General features: G+C 40.4%; 1 protein-coding gene across 1 annotated transcript in view; it reads left to right on the top strand.

Moving 5' to 3' along the window:
- Positions 1–17,176, top strand: part of DZANK1 (double zinc ribbon and ankyrin repeat domains 1) — an 88,202-nt gene that overhangs the window by 1,052 nt on the left and 69,974 nt on the right. The window contains exons 2-7 of the mRNA XM_064376366.1: positions 285–401; positions 4,037–4,190; positions 9,089–9,203; positions 10,635–10,731; positions 11,193–11,243; positions 11,696–11,820. Of these exons, the coding sequence (XP_064232436.1) occupies positions 293–401; positions 4,037–4,190; positions 9,089–9,203; positions 10,635–10,731; positions 11,193–11,243; positions 11,696–11,820 (651 nt within the window). The 5' untranslated portion in view covers positions 285–292. The remainder of the gene's footprint in view (positions 1–284; positions 402–4,036; positions 4,191–9,088; positions 9,204–10,634; positions 10,732–11,192; positions 11,244–11,695; positions 11,821–17,176) is intronic.

Raw genomic sequence — 17,176 nt, forward strand, 5'->3', positions numbered from 1 at the left:
TTGCTCTTTTAAAGTAACTTCTTTCCCCCATCTCATTCATTTACACTCCTTTCTCAGAAGTGAGGTATTTAGATAATCGAAACCCCACACAAGACCTCAACAGCAGATACAGCCGAAATGTAATAATTATTTCCATTAAAGAGGGAATAATATTTATCGTGCCATATTAACAGTATGCTCTTTCATTTTTACTAGTTTTGCTGCATTTAAATTAAGTGCTGCTCTACAGCTTTTGTGTAGTACAGCTATAAGCTCACATTGGAATTTTTTTTTTTTAATATAAGGAGAGAAAATGACTGCTGGTTCAGTGTGTGTCCCTCAGATCATACCACTACGAGTGCCTCAGCCTGGAAAAGCTAACCATGAAATTGATAACAATACGCTTTTGGAAATGAAATCAGGTAAGAATCGCATATGTTCGAAATTGTTTAAAATATCATTGTTATATTTCTGTGTTTATCTGGTTGCTGATTTATCTCTTCACATACTTTCTCACTCTTTGCTCTGCTCTTGGGAAATTTGTGAAACTTCTAAAATTTGAAACAGTGCTGTCCATTGATGATTTATAGAGTGGTATACATTTAGATAAAAACGGTTCGCTTTGGCCACCCTTTATTTGTATAGTTTCAGCAATATCCTGACTTACCTTAGCCAAGGTAAGATGTCCTGGTGCTGGCTGAGTGTGGTGGTTCATACCTGTAATCCCAGCACTTTGGCAGGCAAGGCAGGCAGATCGCCTGAGGTCAGGAGTTCAAGACCAGCCTGGCCAACATAGCAAAACTCCGACTCTACTAAAAATACAAAAAATAGCCAGACGTGGTGGTGGGCACCTGTAATCCCAGCAACTCAGATGGCTGAGGCAGGAGAATTGTGTGAACTCAGGCGACACAGGTTGCAGTGAGCCAAGATTGCACCAGTGCACTCCAGCCTGGGCAACAGAGCGAGACTCCATCTAAAAAAAAAAAATGTCCCGGTATTTCCCCAAACTTTTCCAGTATGCTCATTATTTAGCTGGTATGATAAATTTGACCTACAGGCTTTCTAGTCAGATAAATTGGAGATTTAATCTCTGCCTTGGCAACTTCTAGTGACCCTGGGTATGTTACTTAGCCTTTTTGAGTCTCAGTTTCCTCACTGTAAGGCAGGGATAATAATGTCTACTTTTTAGAGCCATTGTGAGGATTAAATAGGTTCGTGTATGTATGAGGTGCACAGGATTTGGCATGTAGTAATGCTAAAATAAATCTCAACTCTAATTACAGAAATAAAGCAGTGTGGGCTGGCCATGGTGGCTCACGCCTGTAATCCCAGCACTTTGGGAGGCCAAATCGGGTGGATCACCTGAGGTCAGGAGTTCAAGACCAGCCTGACCAAAATGGTGAAACCCTGTCTCTACTAAAAATACAAAATTAGTCAGGCGCGGTGGCCAATGCCTGTAATCCCAGCTACTCAGGAGGCTGAAGCAGGAGAATCGCTTGAAGCCAGGAGGCAGAAGTTGCAGTGAGCTGAGATCGAACTACTGCACTTCAGCCGGGGTGACAGAGCAAGACTCTGTCTCAAAAAAAAAAAAAGAAAGAAAGCAGTGAATGTATATCCTGCTAATATTTATTCTTCAAATTCTTTTTTTTTTCTTTTAAAGATGGTGTTTCACAATGATGGCCAGGCTGGTCTTGAACTCCTGACCTCAGGTGATCCACCCACCTCGGCCTCCCAAAGTGCTAGGATTACAGGCGTGAGCCACCGCGCCCGACCCTTTTTTTTTTTTTTTTTTTGAGATGGAGTCTCGCTGTTGTTGGCCCAGGCCGGAGTGCAATGGCACAATCTTGGCTCATTGCAACCTCTGCCTCCCAGGTGCCAGCAATTCTTCTGCCTCAAGCTCCCCAGTAGCTGACATTACAGGTGCCTACCACCTCACCCGGCTAATTTTTGTATTTTTAATAGAGATGGGGTGTCACCATGTTGGCCAGGCTGGAACTACTGGAACTACTGACCTCAGGTGATCTGCCCACCTTGGCCTCCCATAGTGCTGGGATTACAGGTGAAAGCCATCGCACCCGGCCCAAATTCTTAAATATGTGTGTATATGTACACATACACACATATACATATACATATACACATATATAATTAACATAAGGAAGGAAAGTTTTATAGGTAAAACATAGGAACAAATATTTGTATAAAAAGGACTTTGAAATTTCAATTATGTATTTGTTTTCATTTTTGTCTTTTTTTAACCAATTATATATTTTAATAACTGAAATGTACACAAACTTTCTACATTTATGGTATACCTCTGTGCAGCTTAGACCAAGAGTGCCAACTAAGAATACGTATTATTATCTGTGTTCTCCTTTAGCTTAAAAGCCGATATGGTTTTTTAAACTGTCAAACCAAATTAAACATTTTAATATATGTGCTCATAATTCTTAGGAAAACTAAAAAAAAAAAAGGATAACACACTATATGAGGAAGATTGTGGTCAAATAGGTGCTTTCATGCATTCCTGGTGTCAGTGTAAATTGTTTAACCATCTACAGAGGGCAGTTTGGAAATATATATATATATATATGTATGTATATTTTTGAGATAGAGTCTTGCTATGTTGCCAGGCTGGAGTGCAGTAGCACAATCTCGGCACATTGCAACCTCCGCCTCCCAGGTTCAAGTGATTCTCCTGCCTCAGCCTCCTGAGTAGCTGGGATTACAGGACGCACCACTGCACCCAGTCAATTTGGAAATATTAATCAAGATTACAAATGCTGGCCAGGCACGGTTCATCACACCTGTAATCCCAGCACTTTGGGAGGCCGAGGAGGGCAGATCACCTGAGGTTAGGAGTTCGAGACTACCCTGGTCAACATGGCGAAACCCCGTCTCTAATAAAAATACAAAAATTAACTGGGTGTGGTGGTGGGTGCCTATAATCCCAGCTACTCAGGAGGCTGAGACCAGAGAATCGCTTGAACACTGGAGGTAGAGGTTGTAGTGAGCTGAGATTGTGCCAATGCACTCCAGCCTGGGCAGCAAGAGCAATACTCAGTCTCAACCAAAAAAATAAATAAAAAAAAAGATTACAAATGCATATATCTTTTGACTCAGCAGTACTAGTTCTACATATTTGTCTTGCCCATATATTTACAGAAGTAATTGTTTACAAAATTATTTATTACAGTGCTTATAACTGCAAAAGAAACAAAGAAAAGGAAAAAAGAAGATAGCCTTAAGATCTATCTGTAGGGAATTGGTTAAATTATTGTTCATCTATATAAGAGAATGTGATGCAGCTATAACAAAGAATGAGGAAGCTCTTTTTAAAAAAAAAATTGAAATTTATTTCCTAGGAAGCTCTTTATGTACCAATATAAGACATACTATTAAATGAAAAATGAAATGTGTGGAACAGGTTATAGTATGCCATCATTTGTGACAAAAGAGAGGGGGGAAAATAATATGTACATAAATGCTTGTATGGATAGAAAATATTTCTTGAAAGTTACTGAAGATACCATTGATAGCCTGTGGACAGCTGGCCGGGGGAGACACCTTTTGACCTTTTGAGTCTTGAATCATGTTTCTATCAGCACCCTGTTGGAGAGGCAAAAAAGCATAGTGGTTCAAGAACCTAGGCTATGGATCCAACCTAGCACAAGTCAAACCACAACTCCTCTATTATTTAGCAACTTTATTAATCTCTCTAGGACTCAGTTACCTCATCTATAAAATGGGTGTAAAATAGAATCTACCTCATAGGATTGTACAGATGAAATGAGTTCATTCATGTAAAGCACAGTGCTGGTACAGAGAAGAACTGCATTATTGTTATTACTATTCATTCCCTTATGTATATATAATAACCTATAGGTCAGTTATTTAAGAAGATTAACACAATCTTAAATCGCAACTTTAAATCTTAACTTAAATCACAACTTTAAATCTTAAATCACACACTTAAATATTAAACTGACCCATAGGCATTATTCAGGAACTTGCTACTTTGGTGTTAATTATAGTTATCTTGTTTTGGATTTTTCAGACACCCCAGATGTCAACATATATTATACTCTGGATGGCAGCAAACCTGAATTTCTAAAGAGAGTTGGTTATGGTGAAAATAACACATTTAAGTATATAAAACCTATTACTCTGCCTGATGGAAAAATACAAGTTAAAGCTATTGCGGTGTCAAAGTAAGTTAAGAGCATGGTGATTAATTTATAATATAATAACATTATGTTCTAATTTTATTCATTTTTTTCTATCAGAATCAGTGCTGCATTAGAAGGACACGAATGAAATTTTATTTTAATTTCAGTGTACATACGTAACATTTGTATTTTACTTGCCTTTCATTGTAAAGTGCAGAAATCATAAGTAAACAGCTCAATTTTCTGATCATAAATATATGAAGTGTTACATATATTCATTCTGTTTTTATTTTAAATTACACATTGAGGTTTCAGGAAGGAAGATCCTTTCCAGGGCTGGGGGCCTCTAAAGAGCTCCATCTGGCTCAGAATAAAATGCCGTGTTTATGGAGTGGCTCTTTTATTCCCCAGGATGTAGCCTACAACCACCGCCATCATTCTTGATTTCATTTTATATTGACTTGATTGGCCTTCAAAGCTGCTGTCATTTCAACTTGTTGGGCATTAGCTACCATACTTTTTTCTTTATCCTTTTTTTCTTACTCAATGACTTTTTCTCATTTTCAAATATAGAAACACTATTTAATTTGGAAACCTTCACCGTGTGTTGTAGGAAAAAAAATAACTGAAATGCTTGGCAAGTCTGTGTGGCTGTGTTACAGGAATTATTTTTCCAGCAATGCAGGTTTGGCCACATTTTGGGAAGATTTTAAAGCCCCAAACCAAATACTGTACCTGGCTGGCCCAGGTAGTTTAAAAAGACACCAGCCCCACCCCCCACTGACTGAGTTACTGCATGGCTTTTTGAGGAAAGCTACACGTTCCACAGCAAACGTGATTGATTTGGCATCTGAAAATTAAAAGAATCAAATAAAATGAAACAATCCCTTTATGCACATCATTATTCTTTTTAAGTGGGTTCTGCAAATGGAGTATGTGGACGTTATTATTCTTTTGAAATATTGGAATGTGTGGCCTTTTTTCACTTGCCAAGCCACTTCTATCAAGGTAAGTCATCTCAATTACTAAAATTAAGAAGCTAAATACTCTGGTGGTCAAATGCTGTAATGCAGACCTCCTTAGAAGCTGCAAGTAGTATTAAAATGAAGAAGCAATTTAATGACTGACTGTACAGTTTGAAGGAGCTAATAAGGCTTTGAAAAATGAATAAAAAATAAGGTCATTCTTTATGCCTCTCACCATTCTACTCTTTGCCACTAAGTGTCTATTCTGAAAGGTACTGTTAGTGTTTCAGCTGTGCTCAGCTTAGGGAAAATATTTATATAAAAAATTTTTGAGTTTTTAACTCAAAAGGTGAATGCCTTAGCTGGTTCCCAAAGGAAGGGTCTGCTGGGGTGGAGAAAACAACCTGGATGTTAGAGGGGTGGAACAGGTGGATAAGAGCCAGGCGTCTACTGATGTGACCTCATGTGGGATTGTAAGTGTGCATTCAGGGAGCCTCGCGACCATCCAGGATTCAAGTGATCCTTGTATGGAAAAGCTTGTGATGTCTGGGAAGTGTGCTGACAGGAAGGACAATTGGATCTTGGATGACAGGCCTGGGGCCAAAAGTGAACATGCAGAACATCCAGAGATGGATGCCAAGGTGAATGAGTTAAGCAAGTGGTTCATCTAAAAGATCATCTACATCTGTATCCATATTTATGAATCTGTTTAACATTAAATGGCATAGAAGTTTTAAGCTACCTTTCTAGAAGATGGAGAAAAAAATTCTCAGAAATACACAATTCATCTAAATAGTCACTACCTGTCGGTGAGTGACAATATTTAGAAATAACATACTCAGCTTTCTGTGATCAGAAGACACTTGCATGTTCACTGGCTGGAGTGACTCAGAGGTGGCTAAATTCCTTTTTTTTTAATCCTTCTTTTTAAAAAAATAACAAAACCAGATTTACAGATTGATATATCTACCCCTCTAAGATCCAGGGATACTTATTAAAGGTTCAAAAATTATAAGAAATATAAAAGATGAATATGTAAGAAATCTGAGCAGTTGCTAAAGAAATGCTAATGAAACAGACAATATGAATTAAAGATCAGTATGAAAATCAGTAAGGGCAAAGCAGAAAAAGAACGCCGAAGAAAGAAACTAATTGAAAATATAAAAAGTATTAAGAGACTGGGCAGATCAAATAGAAACACTGGCTGTAGGTAACCAGTGAGCCATAATCACACAGAGAGTATAACATAGGTAAGGTGAGCTTTCAATGCAAGTGAGGAGGGGTGAGAGTTAGACACATCAAATAAATATACCAAGTGTGGTAATGATGACAGGGCAGAGGCTGCTGGATGTCTCCCAATATCTGTTTTTCCTTTCCATAATAATAGGGCCCATGATTTTTAGCCAGGTACATGGTCACCTAGAAGATATTTCCCAGTCCCCGTTGCAGCTTGTTAAAGATGTGTCACCAGGCTGTAGCCAGTGGATATATGTAGAAGTGATGTGTTCAACTTTAAGATTGCACCTTTAAAGAGAAAGAGTGGGCTTTGCTTCCAACTGGCTAGAATGTGGATGTGGTTGGCTAGTCAAGTTGGGCTATGAGGATAAATGCAATGTCGTAGAAATGATGGAGTAACAAGGTAGAAACTTGATATCATGCTCTTGTCACCATGACACCCCTATATCAGCTCTAGACTGCTTATCCCCTATTACTTATGTCTTGTTTAAGCCTCTGTTGTTTTGTTTGTTTGTTTGTTTGTTCGTTTGCTTTTTGACACAGGGTCTCGCTGTGTTCACACAGACTGGAGTGTAGTGGCATGATCTTGGGTCACTGCACCTCTGGCTCCTGAGTTCAAGCCTCAGCCTCCTGAGTAGCTGGGATTACAGGTGTGCACCACCACAGCCCAGCTAGTTTTTTGTATTTTTGGTAGAGATGGGGTTTGTTATGTTGTCCAGACTGGTCTTGAACTCCTGGCCTCCACCTGCCTTGGCCTTCCAAAGTGCTAGGATTACAGAAGTGAGCCACCATGCCCTGCCTTAAAGCCATTGTTGTTTTGATTCTGTGTTACAACAGCCAAGCCTGTATTTTGATAGACAAGGGATAAGTATCAAGCAAATACCTACAGAGAAGATGATCAAGAGTACAGGTCATCAACAAGACTGACAATATCAAGTGTCAGCAAGTATGTAGAGAAACTGAAACCCTCAGCTAATGCTGTTGGGAATTTAAAATGGAACAGCCACAGTTGGGCAGTTTCTAAAAATTAAACACATACCTGCCATACAACCCAGCAATTCCACTCCTTGGTATCTATTGAAGAGAAATGAAAACATGTCCAGATAAAGACTTATATGTGAATGTTCACAGCAGCATTATCCATAATAGCCCAAACCCAGAAATAATCCAAATGACCATCAACTGGGGAAAGGACATAAAAATTGTGGTATATCCATGAAATGGAATACTACACAACAATAACAGTGAACGAGTTACAAACACATGGATGAGCCTCAGAATAAATAGATAAAAGGCAGGCACGGTGGCTCACACCTGTAATCCCAGCACTTTGGGAGGCTGAGACGGGTGGATCACCCAAGGTCAGGAGTTCGAGACCAGGCTGGCCAACATGGTGAAACCCCATCACTACTAAAAATACAAAAAATTAGCCAGGCATTGTGGCACATACCTGTAATCCCAGCTACTTGGGAGACTGAGGCAGGAAAATTGCTTGAACGTGGGAGGCGGAGGTTGCAGTGAGCCAAGATCGTGCCATTGCACTCCAGCCTGGGCAACAAAGCAAGACTTTGTCTCAAAAAAAAAAAAACAGAGATAAATAAAAAATCCAGACACATAAGATGACTACATATGTATGATTACATTTATGTTAAATTTCTAGAAAAGACAAAACTATAGAGATAGGAAGCAGATTGGTGGTTGCCTAGGATAGGAGGTGGCAGCAAGGAGTGACTGCACATAGGCACAGGGGAATTCTTTTGGATGATGGAAATGTCCTAAGCATTTCTACTGTGGTGATAGTCTCACAATTATATTCATTGACTGAATCCCATTGAACCAGATACTTAAAATAGATGAATTTTATGCCATGTAAATTATGCCTCAATAAAGCTGTTAAAAAATAGAGTATAGGTGAGCTACTGGTACTCCAAGAAAATCACCACTAGTTTTTAGTCATGGGCACTGCTACATTGTCTTCTCATGAAACTCTTATTGCATCAGAGACCAAGATGAATTGTGAAATATTATGAATAAATGGAAAACGTGATAGTATTTGATGTGGTAGATAGCCTTCAAAAATGGCCCCCAGTGAACCATACCTCTCATTATTCATGCCCTTTTATAGCCTTTCTGCTGGCATTGTGACTTACTTTTGACTAATAGAATGTTTCAGAAATGATGCCAAGGACTTCTGAGATCACAAGAAGTATTATAGTTTCTGATTTGGTTTCTTGGGACAAAGACACTGGTGGGAGTGGGTGGGGTAGCCACATACTAAGGAGGAAGTCTGACTACCTGAGGCTTCTGTACTGTGAGGAAGCCCAAGCTAACCACATGGGAGAGAATGTGAGGGACAGAGAGATAGAGACTGAGTGAGGGTGGTAAGTGGCGAGTCCCTAGCTGTTCCAGTTACCCCAGCCCAGGTTTTGCATATTTGAGAGAAGTCGTTTTGGACATCCAGCCCAGTTGAGCTCAAATGAGGCCTACCCAGTGGAGACCAGTGAATCCACAGATTCATGTTTTAAGGCACTACATTCGGGTGGTTTGTTACATAGCAGTCAATAACCCAAAAGGAAGGAGGTAAGGAAAGAATATAGAAATTATATTTGATTTCTTCAATTTGAAATATAATAAATTTAGTAGCTAGACTAATTTACTTTAATAAAATCATCTTACGTGTTAGCTACTTTTTTTGAATCTTTGTGTAACACAGACTTTTTTTTTTTTGATAATTTTCAGAGACTGCCGACAGAGTGGCATTGTGACAAAGGTGTTTCAGGTAGACTATGAACCACCAAATATAGTCTCTCCTGAAGACAATGTTGAAAATGTTCTCAAAGATTCTTCAAAGCAGGCAAGTTGTGAAACTATAATCCATTCAGATTGTCACTGTATTTTTGGTTCCTTCTTTCTCAGTGAGCACATCTTGCCTTCTATTACCTTACCTCTGCTCACTGTCAGGTCCTTATAATTCAAGTCAGTATCAACCGCTGCAAAACATCTTCACTGATTTCCCAGCCTTTCGTCAGTCTCCTATCCACCCTGAAGATGAGACTTCCTGCTGACCATTGGGAATGTGTCTTCAGTGTCTTTAGTGGCTCTCTCTTACCTACTGAAGAAAGCAGAAACCTTTAGCCTTCCATCCAAGTCGTCAGTTTCTGCCCTTGATCGGCCTTTCCTGCTTTGTCTGTGAACCCCCTACATATACTTCACCCAAACTGAACTGTGTGTGCTATGCCCTATCACTGCTATCCTGGCACCCAGGCCTTCTTTTATAAACTGCTTTGAGCATGTGATTACTTTGTTCCTTGTCTATCTTGCTTATGCATTATAAGCTCCAAGGTGGCATGGTTGCTGTACTCATTGCCTTGCACACGGGCAGGCAGGAGAGGGTGGCGAGTGTGTATTTGTTGAATAGATGTATTGGGTAAGTAGAAGTCCTCAGTGGGCATAGAATTATTTTATGTTGAAACCTTCATTCCCAAATATCTGCAAAGCCTCCCCACTGTGAAGATTCAACTAGATCCATCTGAGAAGGATGTGTGAAGCTTAAGTCACTGGGTGTGAACATTAGTGAGATAGATTCAAGGAGCTGGGCCAGAGGATGGACTAGCCTGCAGTAAGGCAGCCAGCCCAGTGGTCTTGGTCACAGGGATGTTGTCGGGAGTGACAGAGGAAGTTTACAGAAATTTCACTTAAGCTTGACCATGAACCTGAGGTTAGAGAGGAAGTTTTGGGACCAAAGCAGTGGATGGAGGCATGGGTGGGGCCAAATGTGGTCAAGGGGGGGATCTACACAGGACAGGGGCTAAGCCCACATATATCAGCAGGTGCTTAGGTTTGAATCGGATGTGAGGGACCAAGTCAATGGAGAAAGTCCAGAGAGAAGAGGGTTTAAGGACTGTGTGTGGGCAGGTGATGTGCAGAAGTCCGATTTTGGTCTGACCCTACTCTGCCTTTGCCCTCTGGACTTGGTGGTCCCTTTGTTGTTACCCAGACTCCCAGGATTGTCACATCCTGCCTGCATGTGCTGCTCCCCACCTGTTTTGGCTGCTTCACCTGGTGAGGCCTACATCCAGACTTGCTAGTGCTGTTAACCAAGCAGCCCTGCCCAGATACAAAGTTACATGTTTCTAGAATAAAGTGAAACAGGGTTCACTTTGTAAAAAATGACCGTAAACTCTTTCAAATAAGAAATGCACACCAGGACCCTGTCTCTATCATGCAGCTTTAATTCTCACATGAGAATAGTCTAGTGATTGATAGGCAATTTCTTCATTCCTAGGAATTCAAAAATGGATTTGTTGGATCAAAACTAAAGAAGAAACATAAAAACTCTGAAAATCAACGCAACTGGAATGTTAACCTTAGAAAGTTTCCAGGTATAATGTGACAGAACAAATGCAAGGTTTTATATACTGAACCCACCAAAGAGCATGTTTGTTCACATGTTTTCTTGCCTGCAGAGGTGTTGAAATAAGAAACACTGGGGCAGGAAAGTATGCTGTACTTTGAATTTTAATGCTGTCCTTGCTTACAGCTTTAGATGATGGAGGAGGATCAAGCAGTCCAACCAAGTCAGATTTCTTGACCCACTGCAGGGAGCTATGGGGGCATCTCACCAAACAGAGGAAAGGCTGGAGTTGTAGGGCTTGGGGGAAGGTTGGAGTTTGGGTGAAATATAAATGAAAGCAGAGTTTTGATAGGCCCAAAGTGAAGCTAGTCTGGGTGTGAAGGGATCAGCATCAAGTATGGACTGGGAAGGGGACCCAGGGTTCTGTTGCTGGAAACTACACTGATGCACCGGGAATACTATGTTCAGAAACGATTATCTCTGCACCAGGGTTGGACATTGAGCCTGCTTCTCTACGTCAAAGTGGCTTAGATCCCCCAGGTAAGAGTTGAATGTTTCATTCTTATTGAGAATTTCAAACAGCAAAATTTATGATAATCTGTGCTTTTAGAGAACAGGGTTTCTCAGTGAAAAAGAATACTCATGGAAAGAGGGGGCTGTTAACAACATTTTGCAGCTGCAGTTTGTTATTGGGAGATATACTATTTCCTGCTAACCTTGCAACTGAATTGATCTGTCTGTTTTCTCAGCCTGATGTGGAATACTGTAGAATGCAGCAGGGAGGATTATCTTCTCAGTCTGGGCTTATTTTTTCTTTCTCACTTCTAATACACTGAGTGTGTGGCGGGAGCGCTTTATTTAATTGTTACTTCTAGGCAAGCAAAGTGATGAGGTTGGTTCCTTATTAAAAGGTCTCTTACTATGAAGACATCTTTGCATGATTATATATAATTGCAGATGCTCAAAGAACTATGTTTTTAATATCATTGTAGACCTCCAAGTAGGTGAAAGAACTGACCCTAAAACTTTGAAAGATCTTCGCTTCTCAGAGAGTCCACTGGAAATCCCAGCTTACAGTGAAGGATCAGGTTCTAGACCACCCACCCGCCAGTCCCAGGTAACTTCTAAGGACAATCTTTAGGGTACTCAGATACCTCCTATATTTTGAATGCTTCCCATGAAGTACTTTAAGACTGCCCCTCCCACTCTTTTGACCATCTGCTAGGCACTGTTCAGTGCCAGGAATACCTTGTTGGACAAGAAGAGTCCCTCTATTCATGGAGTTTACATTTTATTGGGCTTGGGGGCAGACAGATAATAAATAAGTAAATAAACAGAAAATTTAAAATGGTGGTAAAAGTCATGAAGAAGATAAAATGGTAATGAGATAGAGCAGTGGTTCTCAGAGGCAATCCCAAGACCTGTAGCATCAGCATCACGTGGGAACTTACTTGAAAGGCACATTCTCAGGCCTGATGAGCAAGGTGGGAGGTGAGGCAGGAGGTGGCTGGGGCCAGAGCATCTAGAGCTGTGGTTCTCAAACATGGCTGCACATGAGAATCACCTGAGGAGCTTCAAACCAATCCCCAAGGGTTAGCCTCAGAAATCCTGATTTATGTGGTCTGATGTGGGGTTTGAGCATCATTTAAAAAATGAAACAAAACCCTAAATGATTCTAATGGTCAGTTATGGTTGAGAGTCACACATATTAGTCTGACCGTCACAAGTTTGGATTCTATTCTAATTGTAAAGGGAATCTATTTGGTAGGCAAGACATGATCCTATTTACACTTAAAAGTTTTCTGTTTGGCTACAGTATGGAGATTAGACCATAGAAGAGAAAAGGGAGAACTTCATTTAGGAAGCTTTTGTTCCAGGTGAGAAATGATGGTGGCTTGGACCAAGATTGTAGAGGTGGTCAGGATAGGAGGCGGGCTTGGCTGAGGGATCATATAGATGGGAGGGAAGAGGAGGAACCAAGGATGCCTCTCAGGGTTTGTCCTGAGCATCTGGAGATAATGGTGCCATTGACAAAGCTGGAAAAGATGAGAAGGAGCAGGTATCCAAGGGCACATTAGACATCCACGTCGAGGTGTTGAGTAGACTGTTTGATGTGCAAGTTCATACTGGGGAGAGGTCAGGGCTGGAGATATGGACTTGGAAATATGGAAATATTCAATATGTTGATGGTATTTGAAGCTTACTTAGGTTTGAATGAGATCACTAGTCAAGGCTGTACAGAAAATGAAGGGAAGGAAAATGAAGAAAGTCCACAACTTAGAGGAGGTCGAGCCTGAAAGTAGAAAGAAAGTCAAAAGAATATGTTACCATGGAAACCAAGAGATGGAAGAATTTCAAGGAGAAGGCCATCTATGTCATATGTTACTGAAGGTTCTAATTAGATAAAGACAGACAACTGGAAATTCCCATTGGATTTGACAAGATAGAGGTGACTTGTAACCTTAATAAAAGGCATATCAGTGCAATCTTACTACTATAACACAAGAAAGATGCTCTTATACTAGTTGCCTACTACTACTATTATAGTGCTTTGATTTTTCAATGTTTATAAAATCCAATTTGGACTTTTGGCACCTAAGGGCAACCCAGGAGCCCTTGTTTTCTTCCTCCTATTTGAGTCCCAAGTTTAATGTACCTGGAATCACATTTTCTGTATAACCACAACTGCTTCTTGTGTGCCCATGATTCCATGACTGCTCACATTTACCATCAAGTATAAAGAGGGTAAAAAGTGTGGTTTCCAAACCCAGCTGCATATCAGAATCACCCAGGGAAAATTTTAAATATGTATCGAGTCCCAGATATGCTCCCTGTAATTCTCCTAGTCTGAGTCCATTAGCCTGGGATGGAGTCCACAGATGGCTTTGCTGATCAGCCAGACTGAGAATCACTGGCCTAGAAGACCAATTATCCTTATCCCAAGGTCAAGCTCTTTCCTTTACTTCTAGACTCTAATGTCAAGGTGTAACTCAGCCTGACTCCCTAGGCTCTTCCATCTACCCATTCACTGTACTTTTTGGAGAACCACAAAGCCCAGGCCAGAGGACCCAACCTGGGAAGGCCTGCTTGCAAGGCCCACTAAACAAAGGGCAGCCACCCCTTCATAGAAGATTGCCTCTCCCAGTCTTCTGGAAAGAATGGTTCTCTGGTTATCAAATGGGCTGAAGAGCACACTCAAATCCTGTGGGCATTGCACACTGACATGACCCAAATACTGCTTCAGAGGTAAAACATATCATTTTGAAGAATGAATGGTCTATGATAAAACACAGGAGCTATTTTAGAGAAGCAGTCTCATGTGGCCATAGTTATTTGCAATGTGCCTAGAAATATTTTCTTTGTGAATGAATATTTGGATTACCTTGCACACTTAGTTGTTTGAATTGTTGATTACAAGGGAAAGATAAAATAATATTTAAAGATTCCAAAATTTAGAATCCCCAAAACTGGGAACAGCAGGACAAAGACAAAGTTTAGGGAATTTGACTAGAGTTCAGAAAGCCGGGAAGGCCAGGAGAAGATCACAAAACTCTTTTCTACCACTCTTTTTCTTCATATTGGTGAGAGAGTCTTCTCAGTATTTCAGCTGAATCCCATCTGAAGCATACTTTAGCAGATATCCGCATTAATGACACTGGTGGGTATTACCACATTTCAGCAACCCCAGGGAGACAAAATGTTTCTGAGCTTAGCATCTGGCCTGAGGGAACCTGAAGGGGTCAGGTAGCAGAGTAAATGCATGATGCAGCCTGGGTAGAGGATAAATGACAGCTGACACCTGGCCGTATTGTAGGGACATGAGAGTTGCAGGTTCTCTGACAATGTGAAATACTCCAGCCAGTTAAAGGAATCACTCTACCCAGCCCCAGCCAACCATTGTAAAGAAGGACTGAAGGCTCACTATTGCTACATCAAATGAATTTGCATGAGAAACCAGAAACCTACATCTTTATGTGTAATAACATAATTTAAAGTTTTGACAATTAGTTCAAATCTTGAAACACTATGGAAGCCAATGCCAAATAAAACTTGATTGCAGGCCAGATTTGGCTAATAGACTACCACTTTGAGACTTCTGGTCTAGGTCATGTTACTTTTTAGTTATTTTTCTTTTTGTAGAGACGGGGATTCCCTATATTACCCAGACTGTTTTTGAACTCCTGGCCTCAAGCAATCCTCCTGCCTCAGCCTCCCAAAGTATTGGGAATACAAATGTGAGCCACTACACCCAGACAAGGCCATGTTAGATGTGGCACAAAAGCAATGAAAAACCTCTGACTGCTCCCTATTGCCTACAGGATACAGTCTGAAGTCCTAAGCTGAGCACATAGACATTACAGTAGAGTAGGAGTCTAGGGGGCTCAGGTAGGCTTGAGTTCAGTACATATACTATTAACGTGAACTTGAGCAAGTGACTCAACCTTTCTGAGCCTCAGCATCCTCATCTCAAAAGTGAGGATTATATGAGCCTCTTGATATGCCCTGAGATGGATATAATATCATTTCCCTGGAATTGGTGCCAAAATGAGTGACTGAGGAAATGAATCACAAGGAAACAGCAGACAAAAGCAAACTGAAGGAGATTCTATGAATTAACTGGTCTGTTACTCTTCAAAACTGTCAAGATTGGCTGGGAACTGTGGCTCATGCCTGAAATCCCAGTGCTTTGGGAGACCAAGGTGGGAAGATTGCTTGAAGCCAGGAGTTTGAGACCAGCCCTGGGTGATATAGTGAGACCCTGTCTCAACAAAAAATAAATTAGCCATGAGTGGTGGCACACACCTGTAGTATTAGCTACCCTGGATACTGAGGTGGGAGGATTGTTTGAGCCCAGGAATTCAAAGTTACAGTAAGCTATGATTGTGACACTGCACTCCAGTCTGGGTGACAGAGAGACTCTGACTCTAAATTTTTTTTAAAGTAAAAATAAAATTTTATATATATATATAAACTTAAGACAGTAACTGTTCCAGATTAGAGGTGATAAAAGGGACATGGCAACTAAATGCAAGTGTGACATAGTACTGGATCAGGAAAAAATACATAACTGTAAAGGACATCATTGGCACAACTGATGAAGTCTAAAGAAAGATCTGTGAATGAGGTAATATTATAGTATTGTATCACTATTACCTTTTCTGATTTTGATACACTGATACAAGGGGAAAACCTTGTTCTAAAGAAATGCACACTCAATTATTTAGGGCAAAAGGACAGCATGACTGCAGCTTACTTGTTCTCACGTGATTCAGAGAGAGAAAATCAAGGCAAATGGGGCAAAATGTTAACATAAATAATTGGCTGACCTGGATATACAGGAGCTACTTGTACTATCCTTGCCACTTTTCTGGAAATTTGAAAGTACAGTGTATCAAAATGAAATGTTACAAACATAAAATAAGATGCAAATAATATTACCCACCTCCTAGGGTCTTTGTGACATGTCAAGGAGACAATGACTGTGAAATGCCAGGCATATTTGACCATTATCAGACCCTCTAAGTTTTAGCTTCTCCCCTTCATGTTCCTTCTCCAGCCTTTCTGTCCTGTTCTCCTACCACTCAGGCCTCTAGATCACAACAATGCACCCGAGTCTCAGGATAGGCCACTTCCCTGCCACTGTGCTTTTGCCGGTGGGTCTCCTCTATTTGGAATTCCCTTTGTCCTTCTGTTCACTTGACACACTTTTCTTTACTCTGCCAGGCCCTGAGATGTTACTGCCTTTGAGAAGCCCTTCTCTCTTGGTGCAAATGAATGTGATTATTCCGTCCTTTAGATTCCCATGGGAGTCAACACAAAGATGTTCTCCTCCTGAACACATTGTGTTTCAGTTATTCTGTGTGTCTGCGAGTTCAGCTTTTTATGGGGCAGGGACCATGTAGTATTTATTTTTGACCTTTTCTGTGCACCGAGCACAGTGCCTGATACAAAGTTGATTATATCAAACATGTATTGAGTTAAATGTTTCTGGATAACTGTAGATGCTTGATGCACATGTTTTTATAGGTGAGTCCTTTGGTTTCCTGGAGATACAATTTTTGAGAAAAACGGATACTAAAGTTTATTTATTTATTTATTTTTCCTTTTTTTTTTTTGAGACAAGGTCTCACTCTCACTGAGGCTGGAGTGCAGTGATGCAATTCAGTTTACCGCAGCCTCTGCTTCCTGGGTTCAAGTGATTTTCCTGCTTCAGCCTTCTGAGTAGCTGGGATTGTAGGCACCTACCACCACACCAGGCTAAATTTTTTTGTATTTTTAGTAGAGATGGGGTTTACATTCTAAAATCTGGTCTGTCTGGTGGTAAACTCAGGTATCTTTCATTGTAAACTCTAATTTTTAATGAAATATACATATATGATTGTGAATAGCACTTTAAATAATTTATAAATGTTAGATACTAGAGTAGTAATTACATTACTCCTCGTAATGATTTTTTATTTTTATAATTTTTT

This window comes from Aotus nancymaae, unplaced genomic scaffold (genome assembly GCF_030222135.1).
Source record: "Aotus nancymaae isolate 86718 unplaced genomic scaffold, 86718_ANA_hifiasm-v0.15.2.pri h1tg000001l, whole genome shotgun sequence".
NCBI classification, from domain to species: Eukaryota; Metazoa; Chordata; class Mammalia; order Primates; family Aotidae; genus Aotus; species Aotus nancymaae.